This window comes from Barbus barbus (assembly GCF_936440315.1).
Source record: "Barbus barbus genome assembly, chromosome: 35".
NCBI lineage: Eukaryota > Metazoa > Chordata > Actinopteri > Cypriniformes > Cyprinidae > Barbus > Barbus barbus.
In genome coordinates, this window is record NC_136763.1 from 16070349 (window position 1) to 16093135 (window position 22787).

Sequence of the window (22787 nt, forward strand, 5' to 3'; positions counted from 1 at the left end):
AATAACATGATTGTTTTTTTTTTGGTATTACATTCTCAATGCCACAGATTGTATTAGTGTTCTACAAATAGTCCAAATTCTTAAACATTTTTGCTTTATTTTACATCATAATTATTTACTTTTAGACTATCTTTAGGTTTAATTAGACTCTTGAACCCAGATTTTTAGATGTTTGGACTACACTAAATACGAATCAAATATGTTCGGAGTAACTGCTCAACAAGAACCATCTTCCTCCATCTGTTTTAATGTGCTCATTAGAATGTGAAATGCACAATCTGGTGAAACATTTGCACTTAGAGTAAATGTCATTGCCATTTAGATTCAGCCCATGAGCAAAATTCAGATGTGTCTACCATCAAAATGAACATCTTGGCCATTAATATAAAATATATGCAAGTTAAACCAAAAGGAGCATTAAACTGGATCTACAAATCTACTAATGTCACTGTTTGGTTTTACAGGGCAGTGGTGATGAAGAAGATCTGGATGACGATGACTCTCTAAGTGAAGACACAGGCTCTGAACTGCAAGACGAGCTGATGGATGACTCTGAATATTCAGAGAAGAAGTCACAGCCTCCCACCCCCTCCCCGTCCCCTCCAGAAACCCCCCGTCCCACACGTAGACGGCGCAAAGCTCGCTCACCGTCCTGCTCAGATGATGAGAACAGACCTCCTTCACCCAAGGTAACACTGGGGTTTCTAGAACTATTAGACAATAATTAAATATTTAATATTAATTTGCAGCAGTTATTCTTAATCATGTCTCTGGGGCCTACTTGGGAGCTTAAGCACACTTTCAAGAGGTGGTAAAATTGCTAAAAATGATTTAAAATAAGAATAAATATGCTTTAAGCTAAAACAACTAAAGGCCAAGATGTAAGCTGACATCATAGTTATTTTTATTGGTTTCTGTGGAAAAATGGAAATCAGCTTTTAGCATAAACACTACAAATATCATGGAGGCCTTTAAATCTCATCTTTGAGAGGCCTTGAAGTTAGAAAGGTTGAGAACTGCTGACTTACAGTATACCTTTAACATTTAGCAATATGACTCCATAATAATGCAGTACTGACTGTTTTGCTCTCTTCTGAAGAGTCCACGTACTGAAGTTCCTCCGAAGCTGTGTTTGGACAGCAGTCCACTGGAATGGAGTGTCACAGATGTTGTTCGTTTCATCAGGACCACCGATTGTGCTCCACTGGCACGCATCTTTATGGATCAAGTAATGAACACGCACCTTTAATATATCCACAGCTCCAATACATTAACATCCAGTCACATTGCCATTTATACCTAGTAGTAGTCTTCTGTGAGCACCTGTGATTGGATTTTAAAGGGCCTTAGATTACCTGCAGTAACATATTATAAGTACATTGCGAATAATTGATTTCATTAAAATGAGGAAACTAATTAGTAAGTCATGGGAACAATTGACCTAAAATGAGGGAACAAATTAGTGCAGAAAATTAATAAATTGTTGTGAGAATTCTTCATTTGTGGCCAGCTTTGTAGATTTGAGTAATTTGATTGCAGAACGTTTTGGGCCCCAATACATCCCATACACTCATTTAAAGGCAGGGTAAGCGATTTCTGGAAGCCAATGTTGATATTTGAAATCACCAAAACAAACACGCCCCTACCCCAAAAGGGTCTCGCCCCTATTTTGATAGCTCTGCCCCACACATACGTAGCCTACACAAACCAGGCAACAATTAGTTCTGTGAAACAAAGCAAAACTAATTTTACACCGTGTCTACACCGGACGCGAGCGCTGCGACCAAAATACTATAGAAGTCATTATAATCGGTGATGCTGTCTATAATGCAGTGATGCTGCGCAGTGCTTCAAATCCCCAATAAAAAAACTGCTGCCGCGTTCTAATTATGACGTGCTGACACAAATTTCAAATGATTTTCAGCGGTCGCTTTATCGCGTCCAGTGTAGGCAGACTTTAGCTGTTGCGGCGTGCCGCGTCTGGTGTAGACGCGGTGTTACATTTACATTTACATTTATTCATTTAGCTGACGCTTTTATCCAAAGCGACTTACAATTGCTATACATGTCAGAGGTCGCACGCCTCTGGAGCAACTAGGGGTTAAGTGTCTTGCTCAGGGACACATTGGTGTCTCACAGTGGATTCGAACCCGGGTCTCTCACACCAAAGGCACGTGTCTTATCCACTGCGCCATCACCACCAGTTACTAACCTATCGAGAAGAACCAAAGCAACCTCGGCATCCGATCACAGGCCTTCCGCTCCTTGAGTTCTCTCCAGCGCTGGAAAGCTGATCCGATATTTACACGGGTCCTACTTCTTGCCTTATCGTTCCGCAGATGGTTTCCTCTTTTGTTTTTTATCCGTCATCTCTAGCTTTCTTTCGCTCGGCTGTTCACTGAACAATCTCTCCTCCATATCATGAGTAGACACGCCCCTTACTGCTGATTGGCTACAAGTTTGTTTTGGTACTCGGCCCGACTCGGTTTTCTAAAGCGTTTTTGAGAGATTACATACCCCACCTTTAAACTACATTTCCTGGCTCACATGCTTATTACTGGTGATTAGTGATGGTGATTCTCTTTTTCAATTACCTTCCAGGAAATTGACGGTCAAGCGCTGCTTCTGTTGAACCTTCCCACTGTCCAAGAATGTATGGACCTGAAGCTCGGCCCCGCCATCAAGCTGTGCCATCACATCGAGCGGGTCAAGCTAGCATTTTACCAACAGTTTGCCAGCTGAGGTTGACATTCTGTAGAGAAGAGCAGGGTATTTGACATTTTGGGTGACGTTCCTAATGTTTGTGATCTTCCTTGTGCTCTCTATGGATCATAGAACCTTTAAAATCACTTCGCGCTTTAGACGCCTCCCGTACCATTAGATACTGCTGGAGGGGTGTTTTTCAACAGGGTGAATATGGTACTTGTACAGCTGGGCTCTCCCTCTCAAATTAAGCCTGGACTACTGTTAAATTTGTGATCTTATTTTTAAAGATTAGTTCAGCTCAGGGTAAGGTTAGACCTGAGTCAGAGGAACTAGTCCATTCAGTGTCTGCAACAATAAGCAAAGTTCTTGTTTCTGAAACCTTTATTAACTGTAGAGCGGATGACAATGCAATTACCTTAAGCACAAAAAAACAATTGCCCATGTACTGTAAGTGGTATGCAACCGTGTACATACAGGAGCGTGAATGTAAATACTGTAAATAAGCAGATGTTAATTTTAGTGGGACTGCTTTAATGCTCCCATTTCGGTTTGGTTTTTCTATAAAAAGTGTGGGAATTACACTGTAACACAGTGTAAAAGATGAGGCCATTGTGGTTTCTGTAAATACTAATAATCATTTGCTCATCCTAACAATGCATTATTAAATAAAAGTGCAGATTAATAAAAAAAAATGATGGTGTTATGGTTAAGACATAAGCACACAAAGATTTCAGGTTATGTCAGTGACTGTGATAGGGATAATATTCATAATGGCAAATCCAGGGTTTATTAACAACACCAAACTGAAAAGTCTTGTACTCTTACAAACATGTCTGCTTGTAAAAGTAATATTTTTAATATTAAGTAGAATGCAGCATCTGTGTTTAAATGCATATACTGCATTAAATAATTTCAGAGGCCTCTATGTTATAATGGTCTAAATAAACCATTTGGTCTTGCAATCGCAAAGCCATGACCCCTGCTCAAATAGCATCGTTTGATTTGTTATTTATGGATTGTATTTGAATTGATAATGAGATATGCAACAGTCTCCGTTTTCTTGATTTAGAAGTCCATTTCCCTTGATTCTTCTTCTTTAAGCATTTTGTGCTGGAATGGTGAAAGATGGTTTTGAAACCTCATCTTGCCACATTCTGTTCTGTTCATTTGCTGGTTTTCATCCGTTTGATTAAAGGTTGTTGAAACAATATTGGTTTACTTTTAATTATATGTTGGTGGAAATTGTTATTTAAAAGAAAAATAAAATGAACAGAATCTTGCGTTTGGTTCCTTTTTTCAGGGGGTGAATTTAAAGAAAGTGGTTGGGGCTGTGTTGGCTTTAAAAAATGAATGTTTTTTTTTTCTTCTCCAGAATATACATTTATAGACCATAGATATTAATATTTAAGTAGATTCTAATTCTAATAACATTCTAATTGTATGGTCTCCTTTGTGTACACTATTGTTCAAAGGTCTTGGGTCAATAAGATATTTTGAAAGAAGTCCTTTATGCTAACTAACACTAGGCAGCATTTATTTGATTAAAATACAGTAAAAACAGTAATATTGTGAAATATTATAATAAAAACAAAATGTTTAATATATTTCTGTGATGGCAAAGCCGAATTTTTAGCAGCCATAACTCTCAGTCTTCAGTGTCACATGATCCTTCTGTTATATTTGATGCTCAGGAAACCTTTCTTAATAGTTATTAAGGTTTCAGAATTCTTTGATTAACAGAACGTTCTAAAAAACAGCCTTTATTTTAAATAAAAATATTTAGTTTTACTGATCTTTGATCAATTTAATGAATCCATGTTAAATAAAAGCTGCAATTTCCTATACAGTAGAGAATTTACTTAAAATATGCAATTAGTAATTATAACAATTAAAGACCCCACAATATCCCTTATAATTAACAAAAAAAAATATGAATTTATATTTATAAAATTGTGGTTCCTTCGTTGGGGATAAAAAAAAAGATTAAGTGGAGTTAAATAAATGCATTTTACAATACAAATGCATAAGTTTTGCTGTTCACTAAGTAAATTCTAAGATTTATTAGAATTTCATGAATTGCACCTGCTGCTACAAGGGCTTTTCTTTGAACTACATATCCCATCATGCTTTAGTACGCCGTGACATAGTGATGACGCAATAGATCGTCGCGTAAATGAGTGTAAACGGCACCGGAGTACATTGGATAAGGAAGTGTCCTGCCTTTACGGTTAACATCGCTCTTTACCGGATACGTATGTGATTAGTTTGGGCGCCTACCTTCTTGAATATGAGCAGATTGAGAATCAACTGTTCTCTTGAAAGCAGCGGTGGCGGGGTTTTCCTCAGCTGGTTTGTTAGCAGGAGCGCATGACCGGAATCTCGCTATAAAACAGCAGAACTACCAAATCTGCCGCGTTTTATTTGCCTTTCAAAACAAAACGCGTTATAACGGGAAGTTGTGAAGGCCTTATTTCTTGACTTAATTTAACCGTTACCGTTTAACTGCTTTAATTTAACCGTAAAGCCACAGTATTGTATTCTTCTAGCAGCTAACCGCACGCGCTGTACAATAATATAACCGATAAATGTCTCCATGACAACGCGTGTGTTGTAGTATTGAGAGCATCAACCGCAAGCTACCGGAGCACACCTGAGTCTGTAGCATGTTTACTCGATGCTGAAGTTGATGTTTATACAGCACGACCTGCTGACAGACATCAGGTAGCTCACAACTGGATGGCGACGCATCGAGGTCCAGTATGAAACACGACACATCTGCGCTTCTGTAACGTGACTTGAGGCTCATAGGAGAGCTTTCATTATGTACCATAGCTGTGTCATCGTCCTGTCGATCATCTCCACCTCTCGAGACTGATATTTTCTGGCTTTTTGAAAACACTCAAGTCTTGCGCAATGGCGGGTGTTGAGGTCAGCGTGCTGTCGCGGGGTCAGCTGCCGTCTGCATCCTCCAACTCCTCGCCCACTGATCCTGATACAAGGGGCTGCTCAAGTGGGGACTTCATGGACTCCTTTGGCATCTTCCTGCAGGGCCTGCTGGGAGTGGTGGCCTTCAGCACCCTTATGTGTAAGTATAGGGTAACTGCCTTTATTAAAAGAATAGATAATCCCAAAAAATGAAAATGCACGCACCCTCAGGCCATCCGAGATGTACATGAGTTTGTTTCTTGATCGGAACAGATTTGGAGAAATTTAGCATTACATTACTTGCTAGCCAAATAGATCCTCTGCAGTGAATGGGTGCCGTCAGAGTCCTAACGGCTGATAAAAACATCACAGTAATCCACACAATTCCAGTCTATCAATTACCATCTTATGAAGCGAAAAGCTGTATTTTTAATACCCAAATCCATCATGAAAAAAATATTGCAACGTTTTTATTAGCTGTTTGGACTCCCATTCTGATGGCACCCATCCAGTCATTTAGTCCACTTAAACGAGTCCCTTCAAACTTGCAGTCCTCTGCCTCCACTTTTGAGCACGACGGCCACATCTCAAAATCTATTAAACAACGATGCATTGGACCAAGTTGTTGCCCAACATTTTTTTTCAAAAATCTGTTACACTCAAATGTATGTCAAATATGGACAAACAGATCTGTCTGTACTTTGTTTTTTTTGCAATATTAAAGGAACTTGATTAATTCAGGTTGACTCATTGAAGACTTAAGGGTTTGGTCCTAGAAGCGCTCAGGTCAAGGCATGTTTGTGAATCGTGCAGTGCTGTACCCGCATGCTCACCACTGTCAATCTGACAGTACTTTAAAGGCAGGGTATGTAATTTTTCAAAAGCGTTTTAGAAAACTCAGTCGGGCCGAGTACCAAAACAAGCGTGTAGCCAATCAGCAGTAAGGGGCGTGTCTACTCATGATATGGAGGCGAGAGCGTTCAGTGAACAGCCGAGCCAAGCGCCAGAAAGATAAAGATGTTGGATAAGAAACAAAAAGAGGAAAGCGACTGCGGAACAATAAGGCGAGAAGTAGGACCCGTGTAAATATCGGATCAGCTTTCCAGCCCTGAAGAGAACTCAAGGAGCAGAAGGCCTGCGATCGGACGCCGAAGTTGCTTTGTTTCTTCCCGATAGGTGAGTATCAGTCTACACCGGACGCAACAGCTAAAGTCTGGATACACTGGACGTGTGTATTTCAGACGAGAATGTAGTTTAAAACTCAAATCTGCAGTTTATTTAAAAAAAACAGCGCCTATTTGAAAATGTGCTTCGCCGATTTCGGAGACGTGAGCTCCACGTGATCACCGGGCGCTCAGTGCTCATGTATCCCGAAGAGAGGAGCATAACCTCGGCTAGTCCTTGTGACATTTGTCGCTGGCTCTTATGTCTCTGTAGTGGATAAACATAAGATATAATTCAATCTAACAGGTAATCTTTGGTCATTATTCTATTAATATGTTTAAATGAAAACAAAAAGAGGCAATGGTTGATATATTTCGTCTGTAAATACAGTGAGGAAGATTGCAGTAGCCAAGGCGAGCTGACTGACGTTATCAAGTACGCTGCTCTTTGCAGAATTGCTGGACTTGCGTGGTCCGTCCGCGGGAGCTCACACACTGAGTCTAACTCGTGAAGTCCGAACTACCGAGGATGCAAGTCTGAAATTTGCGTACTTGGTATTAAGAAACGTGTGCAGACTAGGGATGTAACGATATGAAAATTTCTTATCACGGTTATCAGTATTACACGGTATTGTTAAAATGTGCTGGAGATATTCAGAAAGTACCGACACATAAATCACTTCAAGTTTTATATTTAAAAATCAACAAACAACAAATAAAATGACTTTTTGTTTGCATAATCACGAAAACAATAACATGACCAATGATGTTCGGATTTTAAATGACAACTTGACTGACAACAGTTTAATAGCATGTTCAAATATCTAATGTAAATGTTCAAATAAAGCTTTGAAAAAGTTTCATAAAAATGTAAACCTCGCATTTCAGCCTTTAAAGAAAGAAAAGGATTAAGTCAAAATGATAATTAATTAATAAATGATTGTATGTATTTTATCTGCTCCAAAAATAATTCTAGATAACCTATCTGAATTGTTTAAATGTGTACAATCCACATAAGCTTGTTTTTCATTAAGCGGTCAGAACTAATCATTGCCTGGGTTGCGTAGGCTACATATATGTGGGGCATATCTATCAAAATAGGGGCGTGACCCTATTGGGGTAGGGGTGTGTTTGTTTTGGTGATTTCAAATATCAACATTGGCTTCCAGAAATTGCTTACCCTGCCTTTAATTAAAGACTGTGTGAGCACATTTAAAGGGTACATAATGTTGGATCTTTGGTTTTTGCTTGGTCACGCCCTCTCAGATCTTCTTAACTTGTTTAGGTCATTTACAGACCCCTGGTCTTTGAGCATGTGTGTACTTGCATACACTTCTTACATGTCTCATTATATAATTGAGATCACTTTGAGACACTTTTTTAATCTAATTTCATTGACTAATAACTAATATTGTATTTGTATGCATAAGAGAACTTATCACAAAAAATTGAATATACTTAATTAAAGCATGTTTTAAAGTTGAAGATAGATTTTTACTAGTTATCATTGTTTTTATGACCCATCAAGTGACCCAGAGATCACCTGACTCCTCGGTCTCTTGATAACTCAATAGAGAAACCCCCCACTATAACAGTCCAATAGAACAGGGTAATCCAGAGGAATATACAAGATGGGTGAAATTGTAAGTTATGTGTCATCATCTCTCAGTGGTTATGTGAGCTGTAGTTGTAAAGAGTAAGAGATTGTGTTCAGGGGACACCGTTAATCGCTGTACACAAACAAACAGCCATTTCTGTGAAGCATTGGGTTACGTTTGGATACTAGGGTGGCTGCACTAGCGGTTTCCACAGCCTAAAAAAGCAGCAGTTCTCACTTCTTTGAAGCAACACTGCCAGCAATTGCATTTGTTTTTATCTTTATTACTGTCATCTCTGATGCTATTGTTTTTGTTGTCAGAATCTAAAAATGTATATAAAAATAAAAACAAATATACAGTTAATACATCACCTCTTTAAAATTATATTTTGATATTTTGGGGGGATATAAAGAAAAATATTTTGTATAAAAATATAATAAAGAAAATGGCATTATTAAAAGAATGGAAATAAAACAGAAAACATTAGTTTTTTTTGCAATCTTTTATTATTTTTCTTAGGAAAATAAAATTGTAATGACTGCTACAATTGCGCATTGTGTTTTGGTTTTGCATATGAATGCAGAAAACTCTTTAAACTTGTGATGAAGCAGTTCCTCATTCAGCTCTTCCCCTTTTGAAATGTTAGTGTCGTGTATCGTTTATTGACCTCTGTGTTTTCGTAGCACTGTATCTACTAGAGCCAGGAAAGAGTTTTTAGCATCAGTACTACCCCTATGTGGCAGACATTATTGATCACCCCATTTTTCCTGCTTCCAATATGAAAGCTTGTGTTTCCTCTCCACAGTGAAACGCTTCAGGGAGCCCAAGCACGAACGGAGACCCTGGAGAATCTGGTAAACCACCATTTTGTGTCATTAGCAAGCCCAAGAAACACATGCACGGTCAATGCTGCACTCCACTGACCTGAGATCTTTCTAGCGGCTCTCTGTAGCCCCGTTCCCCTCATGATTTAACGGTGAGTTCTAACCAGGTCTCCTCCCTCTCACCGCCCCCTCCCCCCTTCACCTCGCTCAGGTTTCTGGACACCTCCAAACAGGCCATAGGGATGCTGTTCATTCACTTTGCCAATGTCTACCTGTCTGACCTCACAGAGGAGGACCCATGTTCACTGTGAGTCTGTGTGCGCATTGTCGTTTCAATGTTTCCCCACACATCGTTGTACTTCCTGTATTGTTTTGTGTCTGGTTTTTACATATTTGTTATCAGCTGTGCTTAGCGACCAACTCCTTGTGTTGTTTTCCGCAGATACCTGATCAACTTCCTTTTGGATGCGACACTGGGCATGCTGGTGATCTATGGCGGCGTGAAGGCTGTTAGTGCTGTGGTTGAATGGAGACAGTGGGATTCGCTGCGTTTTGGAGAGTATGGTATGAGCCTTAACATCAATTGTTAGGAGTAAATTGAAAATCTAGTGGGAACCGTGAGTTAATCATGGATCACTAGACACTTCCGCTGAGCTTCTTTATGTGAATGTGGCCTCGTATAAAGAGGGCAGTCCTCAGACTCATGAATGGGAAATTGAATCAGCCCTTTCATTCCTTACCATTGTTCAATTTGTGTTCACTGAATTAAATTAATTTGAAATAAGGACATAAATCTTGTTCTTGACGGACTATAATGCCTGTGTAAAACCAAACAATAATTCTAATCAATGATTTAGCTGTGTTTTTATACAAAGGTTCCCTCCAAAAGAAACTTGTCAGACCATCTTTCAAGGTACTGTAATGAAATTGTTGAATTAATTCATGATTAACTCAACTAGTTCAACCCACCTATTTTAACACTAGTTTCTTGTTTCGGTTAACCACTGAACTGCACATACAGGGTTGTGGGATCTCATTGGCAGTGAAATATACATTTATATGATGATTGATGAACAGGAAATTGTTTTCAAACAGTGATTCTTAACCTTTTTCACTCCATCTTGGGTTTTGAAGTGTTGTATTTCTAATGTTTGCACATAGGTGAGCCGGTTCAGTGCAGTGCCTGGGTGGGTCAGTGTGCTCTCTACATCCTCATCATGATGTTTGAGAAGGTCATGATCATGTTGGTCCTCCTCCTCCCACAGTGGAAGAAGGTCAGTCAGGTGTCCAAATACTAATGGATGTTTGTGTTTCATGTTCTGAATTAACTGATATGTTAGGAGAAAATGTATTATCATCACGTATAATCATAATACTGCTTTACTAACTTGCAGTTAAGGAAATATTCCACCCCAAAAATGAAAATTGCCATTAAATTATGGTTGTTTTAATTATTTGGTTTATGATGTATTTGACTGGTGTTTGTGTGTGTGTTGGACAGTTGGCTACGCTCAACCCCATAACAAACCCTCATCTGGAGCTAGCTATTGTCATGCTAATTGTCCCGTTTTTCGTGAACGTAAGTGAGACACCTTTATGTATCGTTACCATTCAGAGGTTTGGGGTTAGTTAGATTTTTTTTATGCTCGTATGTTTTTTTTTTCCGTATAAAGTCAATATTAAATGTGTGTTTTGAGTTTGTCACACCACAGAAAAATGCAGGGGTGCAAACTTGTCACCTTTCGTTTTCACCTTGAAATAGGTCGTTCACATGAATCGTGTAGATCTGTAAAAAAAAAATGAAATGACATGAAACAAATAAAAGTGTAGATCTGTTAAAAAAAAAAAAAAAAAGGGAGTCGTAGTCGTCTCGCGCACAGCCGCGTCCGTGCAGCTTTACAGTATACTCACCGCGGACGAGCTCGACATTCACCTCGCGCATGCGCTGTTGTATGCTCACCGTTTGTGCAGTTTCAAAAAATTAGCTTTTAGTCTTCTCCAGAACTATACAGTAAAATGACTTAAATTAATACAATAATAGTCAGGGTTATTCTGAATATATTTAAATTGAAAGAATGAGCTAACCTATAACGGAACACTTTTTATTAGTGTTGGAAAATGGGACACAGTGAAAGTGCTAGGACGCATTTTGTTGTTTGGGGTGATTTTGCTTTTAGTTTTCAAAAACTATACAGTAAAATGAATACATTAATAGTCAGGATCACTCTGAACAAACATTAATTGAAAGAATGAGCAAACCATATACACACACGTGCACAAATATTAAAATGAAAAAATAATGAATAAAAAACATTAATATGAACATTTATTAACATTAATATGATAATTTACAATACAAACGTTTGTACAAAAATAATGTATTTACAAACATTAAAATCAAAAGTAAAAGTAAAAAAAAAAGCAAAAGTGTAAAGGAAACGCCGGTATGACAGCTTCTTTACATCCATTTAGACCGCTCTCAGCACCCGTACCGTAGATGCACGATTAGACGCGCAAGACAAAAAAAAGTGCGGCTGGCTTGACCATGTATTTCAAAGTGCGGCTGGCTTGACCATGTATTTCAAAGTGCGGCTGGCTTGACCATGTATTTCAAAGCGCGACTGGCTTGACCGCAGTTGTGCGCGCTGCACAGCTGTCCGCGAGCCCTCTTGACGACGAAAATTACGTAATGCGGACAGTGCGCAGACATCCGAAGTATACTATGGCCTTAGTGGTGGCCTGGCCCGCCGCTCCTTAAACGTGCACCAAGCGATTTTTGAAAAACACTTTGTGTGTCTGACCGAGTCCCAAACACACTTGTAGCCAATCAGCAGCTTTCCAGCTGTGGAGAGAACTCAAGGAGCTGGAAGGGCGCGAATCGGACGCAGAGGTTGCGTTTATTTTTTTTGATAGGTGAGTAACGTTGATTTTGCTTTGTTTTCACACAACTTCTTATGAATATGCTTGTCGCCGCTATTATGCCTGGCATTGAAACCGTTTTTGAATGCACGATCGTTTTTAGTTTCACTTTTGAGATTCGCAATCGCACCTACTGTTATACTATGGAGCGGTCCTTGGCACACAAGATTGGATGCTTGTCAGTGGTGATCTGTAAATCATTCGCCATCGTCCTCAGTCATATCACCTTACTCTGTTTATGTGGTAAGTGAAATTTTATGCACTGTAATGTAACAGGCAACCGTTAGCAATCGTTATTTGTTTTCCGTGCCTTTCTGAATACGGACGTAAATTATGGTGTTCCAGTTTAAATGATCACCGCGTGAGGCTGCTGTTTTTTGTTGTTGTTTATGTTTTGCGTGAGGCTGCTGTTGCGATAGCTATGAAGATTGTAAGTTTCATTATCGCTACATTAGTTCGCTACCCTTTGCAAAAATGCTCCTCAGTCTAGACCTTAACATTTGTCTCACATATCAGTAAGCTATTACTCTGACATGAAGTAGATTTGAGAACTGTTCGACCTACAAGTAAAGCATACCGTTTAATGTATAGTAATATTAGTATCACTCAGCTCAAGTCAGGCAGCGCTAGGCCATAGTTAAGTGTCAGCCTGTAACAGCCTGTTTCAAGACGGAGAAACCCCTCGCATTTAGCCCATCAGCTGCTTCAAAAATTTGAGTGCTGAAATGGAGATTTACAGTGGTTTATTTCCCCTGACTAAGTTCATGTAACATCTTAACAACAATCCTTGTTGTAGACCGTAGTTGTCGCTCAAACGTCTTTTAATCATATAAAGGTATTTATCCATGAATGGGGCACAGCAAAAAATGCTTTTCTTGCATTTTTTTTGTCTTGTTTCTAGTCCAAATATATCTAAAAAATCTTAAACCAAGAAGCATGTTCTAGACAAGTACAAATTTTTTGTTTTCAGAAAAAAAGTCCAAATTAGTTTTTCCTTAAAACAAGCAAAATAATCTGCAAATGGGGTAAGCAAAATCTTATTTCAGACCGAAAACGAGATTTTTACTTTTGACTTATTTTTTCTGAAAAAAAAAAAAGTAAGAAAAGCTTTTTTTGCAGTGTGTAACATTTTCTCCCTATAAAGCAGTTTGACTTGCCATTGTGTGTGAAATGTGCTATGTGAATTAACTTGCCTATTTTTTAGTTTAGATTGTCACCTTTTTCACTCCTGATGAGTTTGCACCCCTGAAAATGTGTTATTAACCACCAAGCCAAATTTGAATGCTCTGCTCTCAAACGCTGGGGTCGTGTCCACTGGCGGCGCTGAAACCACTCCCACTCGTGGAAAACCTATCGTCTCTCTCAACTGTCTTTCTCTGCAGCTTATTTAGTAAGGAGCTGTTTAGTAAATGATCGCAACCTGAAGGCATAGCTAGCTAGCAAACTGTAGGCTGTAGTAACTAATGGTAATGACAGTAACTCGCGATTAAGCGGTGAACCACTGATGCTAATGCGCTCTAGTTATTAGGTGTGTTCGACTTGAAGCAGCGCTGCAGAACGATCAGTGTATGACATCAATGTACCGCGAGAGCGATTCGAAAGCATCAGGAGCATCTGCTCTCTGTAGCTCTCACTGTACTTTGATGTCACACACCGATCAGTCTGCAGCGCTGCTTCAAGTCGAACACACGTCTTATAGTGTTGGGGGAGGAGCCGTGCTCGGTGGCTCGATTGCATCATCGAGTCCTGATTTAGCCCCGCCCACAAAATTCTGATCACGAACATGGTGAAAAACTGTTTAACGGTCTAACTCCACAATTAAGTACTACATAGTTCACAGTCTTAGTAACATGTTTCAGCAATGCATTTCTATCATTTGTAATGTGTTTACAAACAATTCTCAGAATTGACTTTACACAGACTTTAAGTGTCTTTGCTCATCAAGGATGCATTTATTTGATCAAATATACAGTAAAAACAGTAATATTGTGAAACACAAGTTTTAAAATAACTGTTTTCTGATTTATGCAATGTAATTTATTCCTGCGATTATACATTACTCTAGTCTTCAGTGTAACACGATCCTTAAGAAATCATTCTAACATGCAGATTAGTTTAGGAAACATTATTATTGATGTTGAAAATTGTGCTAATTACATTTTTATTTGTGTGTGTGTAAACCATGAAAAAACAAAATCAGGATTCTTTGATGGGTATAAAGTAAAAAAAAAATATTTTGTAACATTATAAATTATGTAACATTATTTACCATCACTTTATCAATTTAATGCATTCTTACTGAATAAAAGGATTACTTTCAAAAAATTCTTACTGACCTCAAACTTTTAAATGGTTAATGCATCCTATTGGTTAAATGTAATGCTATTTTTATTTTTTGCACTTTGTTGTGATTTGTATATATTTTTGCTATGTATTTGTACATAAATATTATTTTCCTCACTGCTTGTTTCTTATGTAGAGAAAATGTGGCTTACATGCTCTAAATCTTCTGTATAAATCTATATGACAGGCGGTTCTGTCATTGTTGCAACACATCTGTTTGTGTCTAAATGTTTGCCCCTGTTTGTGTGCGTATCCAGGCTCTGATGTTCTGGGTGGTAGATAACTTCCTAATGAAGAAGGGCAGAACAAAAGCCAAATTGGAGGAGAGGGAAGCAGAAGATGACCCTCGGGGCAGCAGCAAAGTGCGCTATAGACGGGCATTGTCACACGATGACTCTGAATCAGAAGTAAGTTACTCTTACTGAATCAATTTGATGGTATGGCAAAAAAGGAAAATGATTATGCCTATGGCTGTTAATTAAAAAATATTTGAATTGAACTGCAAGCAGTTATATGTGCCAAGCCAGCTACGCAACCTGCCTGCCTGCATCTGTCTATTCAGTATTTTGCCCTCTATCTATCTATCTATACGTATATCCAGGGGTTTTTCAGTGTGGTTCTCACGAGAGCACCTGGAGATTTGGTTCGGTGTTCTGTTCACACTGCACATAGTGTGACCTATTAAATATAACTATACAAAATAAAATAATTAGTTATAATTGAATAACTATTATTGTGCACCACTTATGTGCATCCCTGTATATATCAGATCATTTTTAGAAATGAAGCAACTTCTGCATAATTTCTTGCCACAATACCTCTTGGTGTCCAAAAATGTTCCACAGGAATTAGAACCCACAACCTGAAAGGTTTAGCAGAGTGCACTACTTAGTTGATGCACATTCATCAGGCTGCTGGGGAGAGCTTTCAGTGTGAGAATGAGCACTGCTTAACATGTTGATTACCATGCTAAGCTTATTACTAATGTAGCTTTTGGTTATGATAGCTGAAGAGTCATACTAGAAAGAATGGTAACTGGTTAGTATGTTAACCAATTAGCATGCTAAGCTAACTAACATAAGTCAACACAGGCACGGTCAACTTTGGAGAGGTATTTCTTAGGAATGGTAGTAATTATCAAAAATCTGTCTGGTCATTTATGTGCGGCTGGGTCCGAAGATATACTGATAGGATTCTGGACAAAATACAAACAAAATTTGTTGGAGTAGTGAAAAAAACGTCGTTTAAATCAAAATAGCGGACTAAAAAAATTATGGAAAATGGTTTATAACGTCAGAAGTCAAGTAATGTTTTTTTTTTTTTTTAATCTTTGCATCTCTGAAACACTAGATCGCACTTTGTTCAGTCTTCTCAGGTACCTCCAGGACATGCTGTCAATGATCAACTTCCAATTTTTGTGTTCATCTGTCAAATCGTTCAGAAGATTGCAAATTATGACAAAATTAAAACTGGTGGACAAGCAGTTCATGGGATCCTGGCAAAATTGTTATCCTCCGATTTGGCAGGACTCAAGTTGTTTTAAAGTTATAAGCAAAAGTGTCAATTTTTGGTATCTCATGACCCGCAGGTGGTACTGTTCCCAACTTTGCCATGTCCCCTCAGCCTACCGAATTTAGTTTGAACCAATTTTGGGTTGAAATTAAGTTCATGACACCATAACTTTTGACCAAAATATCAAAATTTTGTTCAGTCACTTCTGTGCGGCTCAGTCCAAAGATCCTCTCCAATTTTCATAAGAATTGGGCAAATTTAGTAACGAAAAACGTAATACTGTACTATTTAAAATGGCCACTATTGTTATGTGTGTAGTCTTAATGTAAGCTATTGAATGTGATCAGAATGAGAAGATTATTAAGATGAACTAAGCTTAATTTTTCTAGAACAAAGGGTTCAAAATGTATAAGCTTTAGAAAAGTTAATATTTTAACTGGTGGTGGTGCCATAGAGTTGATTCTACACTCAGATTGGTCAAATCAGTATTCATTACCATCTTTACAATTGTGCCAAACTTTCTCACTTTCTCATTACGTTTATAGGGCTGCCATAGACTCCCATTCAGTGGGAGTAATAATTAATAATTACATAATTTGTCAACCACTTTGACCCAGGTCACACTGTTGAGGGAAAAAAATCCAATAAATCATTATTGGAAATGAAATGATTTGCATGTTTAAACCACAGAATAAAACATTTACATTAAAGAAAATCATAACTGTTCACATAACATTTATTAGTTTATGGAATGTATAAAACGCTTATCAAAACAATCAACAAAGTCTAAACGTTTGAGATCTGAATCCAAACGGACTTGCTTTGGCAAAACACTCTTGCTGTGCCTTGAATATCTTTAAATGGCAGAATTCATATTTTGGGCTTTCCTTTGACCTACAGTGTTAAATTCAAAATCATCCCTCTACCCAAGTCTTAGATGGGACATCCCTTTTTACATCCCCACTTTTTCCCTAGTACAAATGCATGACCATTACATGTGCATCACCGCTCCTTAATCTTTCTCAACATTTCAGACCTGAAGTGTGTATAACCATAAGTCAGTGAGTTTACAATTTAACAAAGCAGGTATGCCTTATAGAAAAGGCTGCACAGACTGTTCTGATTAACAAAACATCCAGTAATGAACTCTGGTCAAACTTGATTTTCAGTGGAAGACTTTTTTCTTTTTTTTAAAAAAGATGAATAGAACCGTGTATGTGGTTTGCTAACATGCTACTAATATTTCTGTATTTATATGATGTTTGACCAAATAACATCTCTTGAATACATGTATATCCTGTGCTAGAGCTAGATTTGAGACGAGGCAAGTCATTTGAGGAGGGAACTTGACAGTGAGAACAGTCATCTCGAGTGTAGCATTTCCATCCACATGCAATATCTGTCAAATACTAATTCGTTGACGTCAGATGTTTTAATCAAATGATTATAGTCCATCTTTCTCACTTGTAAAGGGATGAGCAGCTCACTCAGAATTTAATGGAGAATATTACCTACTTATTTAGGTTTGCGAGGTGTATTCCACTTTTTAGGATGACGTTTTCAGTATCATCTGTTTGTTTTTTAAAAAGATGATTAGTTGAACACCGTCTTTCTCTTTGCCCTCTTCCTCCTGTGCTGGTCAGATTCTGTTCTCTGCAGATGACGAAATGGAGGATTCAGATGGTGACGACGATGTACGAAGACTCACAGGGCTCAAGCCTGTTAAGAAAAAGAAGCACCGGCTTGGTATTCCAGTTTGAATTCAAATCAATTTAGACTTGAGGCCTCTCTCATTCTTATGACCCCACCTCATTTACCTGAACATGGATCAGAAAGTGAGGGGCATGAAGACTAAGACACACGAGAGAAGCCTCCGGACAGCACTAGAAAGATTTTTGCTACCTTATGTTAAAGGGTAGAACACTTTCAGTCTGTCAAGGTTTTTTTTGTGCACATTCATAATTCTGTACTACGGCTGCTTTGTCATGCTTAAAGAATGTGATTCTCCAGTGGATATACAACAAACTACATCTCCTTGCATCTATCCAGCCTTTAAACTGAACAAAGCAATTCAAATAACATACTGATGTTGTTTCTCTGACATAAGTACCTTTAACCATATGCATGTGATTGAACACACTGACTTGGACGAATGTTCAAGGTCACTCAAAGTCGGTTCCAAATCGCGTTTGTGAGTGTAGCTGCTGCAGAAAGTTTTGTGCGTGTCAGCTGTGAGGAAATTGTGCTGATAAATGTTACAGAATAACACTGGTCAGCAGTGTTATGAGATGGCATTACAATACAGTTGGTACAGTCTGCTTAATGTATGTTTTTATTTGGCAGCAGACGTTCTGAGAAGGTACGTAAATCCAGGGATGGCTGTTTCAGACCCCTGATTGGGATGGCTTGTCTGACTGTTTGCCATTTCAAAGTGTATCTGCCTCAATTCAGTGTCGCTGTGTTCTAACACTAATTTTCCCTGTATTTATTTGTTGTTTGTATGGCCTCTTAAAAGGACAGTTCACTCAAAAATGAAAATTCAGTCATTTACTCGCCCTCATGTCGTTCCAAAAATTATTCCACTGTGGACAAAAAAATAAAATAAAAAAGGCATTTTTCAAAATATTTTTTGTTTCTCTCAGAAGAACAAGTCACAGTTTTTGAACAACATGATGGAGAGTGCACGATGCTTTTCATTTTTGGGTGAACAGTCTTTAAACTTTGTTTCTGTTTTGCTACTCATTGCAGGGTAGAGACTGTGGTGCGACTGCTTCTGTAACTTATTGCACAGTTTGGCGTTATGTTGTGGTATCTTTGTGTGTGGTATTAACTTCCAAGTTTTGTATGTTTTTAAGCATTCCCCGTTGCCTCTATATACTCAGACACTGTCAAATTCTAAACCCTAAACCAGCAGGCCATTCTTCCAAATGCTTTCTCATCCACCCTCACACTTTTCTGCTCTATGGAGCATTTGATTTTATTCCAACACTAAAGCACAGATCCTTGGAGAATGATGCATTTGCACCATGCATTCTCTACAAAAATCTTAAACTTGAGACTGCTTTTGTCAAATTAGTCTTTATTCTGAAGATGCATATAATGTGAAGAGGAAGATGCCTGTAGGTTTAGAGTTGGAGTGAATGTAATTGGGAGTACAGGACCAGTTGTTTTATCAATTGTATTGTCAAACTTATATTTAATGGACCAAGTTTATGGGAGTGTTTTACAGGAATGAATTGGAACCAGGCCTTCTGGTCAGGCCTGCTGAATGAACAAGGTTACTGATAAGAATTTTGTCTAGGTGTCTATAACTGCCTTTCCCTCTTCGGGTTTAATTCTGACTATCATTACAGAGCAATCTTGGTTGCAGTTGGAGAATGAAACAAATTGGATGTGGTGTTAGGTACTAAACAATATTAGATGATTAAGAATTACTGACAGATTATGAACTTGTGTATGCTTTTTCAATAAACAGTGTAAAGCTATTTGTATGTTATCTTATGATGTGTAACTTCTTTCAGAGTTTTTTTTTTTACACATTATCAGCAAAAGAATGCTTCCTTGACCAGAATTTGAACCCTATTCATCACTGTGAGAGGGATTAATTTTAACCAATATAGATATGAGCATTTTAGAAAAAAAAGTTGCTTGTGAATTGTAATTCAGAGCATTTTAAATGGCATACTTTGTTGAACTTCTGTAATACGACTGATACACACTATTCAAGCTAAAGACGATAACTATAAAGTTTGGATAATCATTCCAATTCTATATGATTAGGGAAGTCCATGCCACAACTATAAAATAATCAATAATAGAGTCACTCTATATAACTTTGGGTATGTAAAATCTTTGAAGTGACTTCTATGAGCGCAGAATTGTGACGCAAAAGTCACATGATTTCCAATATGACTGTTTCGACTGCGGTCACATTGCAAAATGTCTGACATGTATTGGATTTAATACCACATGGAAGTGGCACAAATCGGAATTGAAAAGATCAGATTCTGTGTGGTTTGTGCTGTTCACACTGTCATGAGAAAAATAGATCTGAATCACGTGAGCAAAAACATTGGGCCACATTTGCCTGCGGTGTGAATGTAGCCCAATATAGTTAGTTACTGTTATCGTTCTTGATGTGAACTTTAGTTATATTCTGGAATTGACTGAATCATGAAAAATAGGTGTTCAGTACCAACATATAGCTGGTTGTGAGTTTATAAAACAACATCCCCAAATTAAACATGGACAGACTTACTTTATGTCATCATCTTTAATTATATTAGGCACATGGGTGTCATCTTTTGGTTCTTCTGAGCTGTATGGTGACCCCTCAGGGGAATCCTCCATGCGTGGCCTTTTAATTGGTGTTAATGTAAATGAAGATTCAGATTTGACGGGAAAATCCTCATCAGAGCAGGACACACTAGCACAATGACTCAAAAGAGGTCTCACTTGAATGGCTGTTATTAAACCACATAAAAATGAAAATTAAACCAGTGAAGCAAAACACAAAACTGTTAAAATCACAAGTGAACTTTAATCTAAAAATGTTACCTTTACTTCTCCGTTTTGGCCTTTTCTGGGTGCGTACTGCTTGGACCGCAACGCTCTTTAGAATTGGAGCATTACATTGGCAGCCTACCTCACGTGTTATTGGCTGTTGGAAAGATGCAGCAATACAGAAATAAAGCAATGTAAATATTCTTTCTATAGCTCTTCTTAGAAAACAACAAAACCACGAACCAGACATTTTGATCTTAAAGTTTAAATATTTTTAAACATTACCTGTAAAACCTGTTCGCAGAGACTACTATCCAATTTGTTTCTTCTATGAATGATATTGTGAGAAATATCTCAGTGTTTTTTGTCCATAAAATGGAAGTCAGTGGTAACTAGGGGTTGGAATCTTTAGTCACCTTACGATCCGATTCCGATTCTGGGAGTCACGATCCGATTCCAGAACCATTCTTTATCTTCTCCCCCCCATTAATTAATTGAGAATTTTTAAATCCTTACATTTACATATCCTTACATAAGTACTTTTTAAAATAATTACAAATTTAAAAAATATATATTAAAATGTTGTATGTTAAGAATTTTAAACTAATATAACTTCAAAACATACAAGCGAGTAGCAAAAATAAAGAGGAGCATAGAAACATAAAGAGTCCTTTCAGTATTTTAAGATTATCTGAACTTTTTCCATTCAAGAACTGGGTGATTTTTCTTCATCTTTACTGTTGTTTTTTACTATGACTAAAGTTTCAAAGGCAGTGTGCAAACGTGATCGACACAACGTGAGGTCGTATTTATTTGTTAACGTGCGAAAATTTCGTACTCGGTGTGGAGTGTTTTCGTACAAGTGGCCTTAAGCCCAGGATTGATCCAGAATCGTTGGAGAGAGAATCGCGATGCATCGATTTTTTCTCCCACCCCTAGTGGTAACTGGTTTTGTTGTTGTCTGGTACAAACATTATTCAAACTATATTGTATTGTCTTCCACTGGACGTTATGAGGTGAGTAAATGACAATTTCCATTTTCGCGGTGAACTGTCCCTTTAAATGCAAAAAAACTGACAGTCAGACTGCCATTTCCGGTCAGAGTGGGCGGTTCTTCGATAGGATAAACTGCAATGTTAACCAGGCAGATGTAACTACTTACCATCACACTCGGTGCCGGACCAACGGTGTATATTGTCGGAACAGCCATATCTATCAAGCTGAGAAAGTCAGCGAAGCCCATTTCGTACTGCTGTAAATTTGTAAAGCATTCTGGAGCGAAATGCTTCGCACACAACCGCGAGCTCTCCGATATTCCTCCTTCCTCAAAATGCAAAAATTCAAGCCAGCGGGCTCGCAACCACGGCAGCTTGGGGAAAGGGAACAAGGTTTTGTGCGGATAACAACCCAAAACGCACCTTTTCACCATATCTGCCCGTCGCTAGCTATGCTCGTGCACGTGCAGTGTTTGGGAATCCGGCTCGAACTGTTTTTTTAATTGTTCATTTCAAAGAATCGGTTCGAAAGATCCGGTTCAAATGATTCCTGCGTCATGACGCCGCTACGTCACTCATCAGCAGAACATACAAGAAAGGTTGTTTCCGAGGCGGAGAGCTTAGTGAATACATTTTGATGAAAGAAATGCAACGTCTAAGAAACTTATGAAGAAAACAATACTTACTCGTGCGGGAGGGGAAGCGCCTACAGTGTACAGAGTGGGAACGGCCGTGTTTGCTAATGTAAGGTAGCACGTTATCCCAGCATTAACCATCCCCAAATTGGTGAAGGATTCGTCAGAGAAGTGCCTGTCACAAAGCCGCGAGCTGGCGCAAATAGCCCCTTCTTCGAAATGTATAAACTCCAGCCACTTTTTTCGTAACCAGATTGTGGTTGGGAAACAAAATAAAGTACGTGCGTTAGAACAGCCAAATACACACCGACGAACCATGATAAGAGCAGAGAAGAGACATCATTTAGTGGGAGGGAGGGACATTCTCATTCCAGAGAGCATCTGTGATTGGACAAAAACCCGTGTAGTGCTGGATGACTCAAAGATATTTTGTTCCGTTTTGCCGTAAAATGCCCCTTTTGGGTAGAATAAAATAAACGAAGTTATTAAACTATCGGTTTAATCACTGATATGAATCTCTTGCTCACATTGTAAGTACATCTGCGCTTTGTAGATGAGAGAATTCGAAGTCCGGAAGTCGGTCAGAGAACGCGCGCGCAAATTGAACAAATTGACTAATGTTAATGCTCATGAGCCCACCATGAAGGGAACACTGAGCAACAAT

General features: G+C 38.4%; 3 protein-coding genes across 4 annotated transcripts in view; 2 read left to right on the forward strand and 1 right to left on the reverse strand.

Annotated features, from left to right (window-relative positions):
- Positions 1 to 3986, forward strand: part of LOC306855414 (scm-like with four MBT domains protein 1) — a 29286-nt gene extending 25300 nt beyond the window's left edge. For both annotated transcript variants that reach the window (XM_079394123.1, XM_079394124.1), the window contains 3 exons: positions 465 to 689; positions 1100 to 1228; positions 2602 to 3986. In XM_079394123.1, coding sequence (XP_079250249.1) covers positions 465 to 689; positions 1100 to 1228; positions 2602 to 2742 — 495 coding nt within the window. In that variant the 3' untranslated portion in view covers positions 2743 to 3986. The remainder of the gene's footprint in view (positions 1 to 464; positions 690 to 1099; positions 1229 to 2601) is intronic.
- An 877-nt stretch (positions 3987 to 4863) lies between these two features.
- LOC306855415 (store-operated calcium entry regulator STIMATE-like) lies at positions 4864 to 19485 on the forward strand. Its single transcript, XM_079394125.1, has 8 exons — positions 4864 to 5791; positions 9198 to 9246; positions 9428 to 9523; positions 9659 to 9780; positions 10378 to 10490; positions 10718 to 10795; positions 14736 to 14885; positions 17634 to 19485. Exons 1-8 carry the CDS (start codon positions 5620 to 5622, stop codon positions 17748 to 17750), a joined length of 897 nt encoding a protein of 298 aa, XP_079250251.1. The 5' UTR covers positions 4864 to 5619; the 3' UTR covers positions 17751 to 19485.
- LOC306855416 (uncharacterized protein) lies at positions 15804 to 22002 on the reverse strand. The gene is made up of 4 exons (XM_079394126.1): positions 21656 to 22002; positions 20548 to 20650; positions 20249 to 20453; positions 15804 to 17709 (listed from the first exon to the last, which is right to left on the reverse strand). Exons 1-4 carry the CDS (start codon positions 21920 to 21922, stop codon positions 17667 to 17669), a joined length of 618 nt encoding a protein of 205 aa, XP_079250252.1. The 5' UTR covers positions 21923 to 22002; the 3' UTR covers positions 15804 to 17666.
- Between the last annotated feature and the right edge of the window lie 785 nt (positions 22003 to 22787).

Bases quoted from the DNA above. Each gene is read 5' to 3' on its own strand.
- LOC306855415 (XM_079394125.1), top strand. From the start codon at position 5,620: ATGGCGGGTGTTGAGGTCAGCGTGCTGTCGCGGGGTCAGCTGCCGTCT. The intron at 10,796-14,735 runs GTAAGTGAGACA...GTGCGTATCCAG, and splicing joins TTGTCCCGTTTTTCGTGAAC to GCTCTGATGTTCTGGGTGGT. The intron at 14,886-17,633 runs GTAAGTTACTCT...TGTGCTGGTCAG, and splicing joins ACGATGACTCTGAATCAGAA to ATTCTGTTCTCTGCAGATGA.
- LOC306855416 (XM_079394126.1), bottom strand. From the start codon at position 21,922: ATGGTGAAAAGGTGCGTTTTGGGTTGTTATCCGCACAAAACCTTGTTC. The intron at 20,651-21,655 runs GTAAGTAGTTAC...TCTTTCCAACAG, and splicing joins GTCCGGCACCGAGTGTGATG to CCAATAACACGTGAGGTAGG. The intron at 17,710-20,248 runs GTAAGTCTGTCC...TTTTCTTAACAG, and splicing joins ATTAAAGATGATGACATAAA to GCTTGAGCCCTGTGAGTCTT.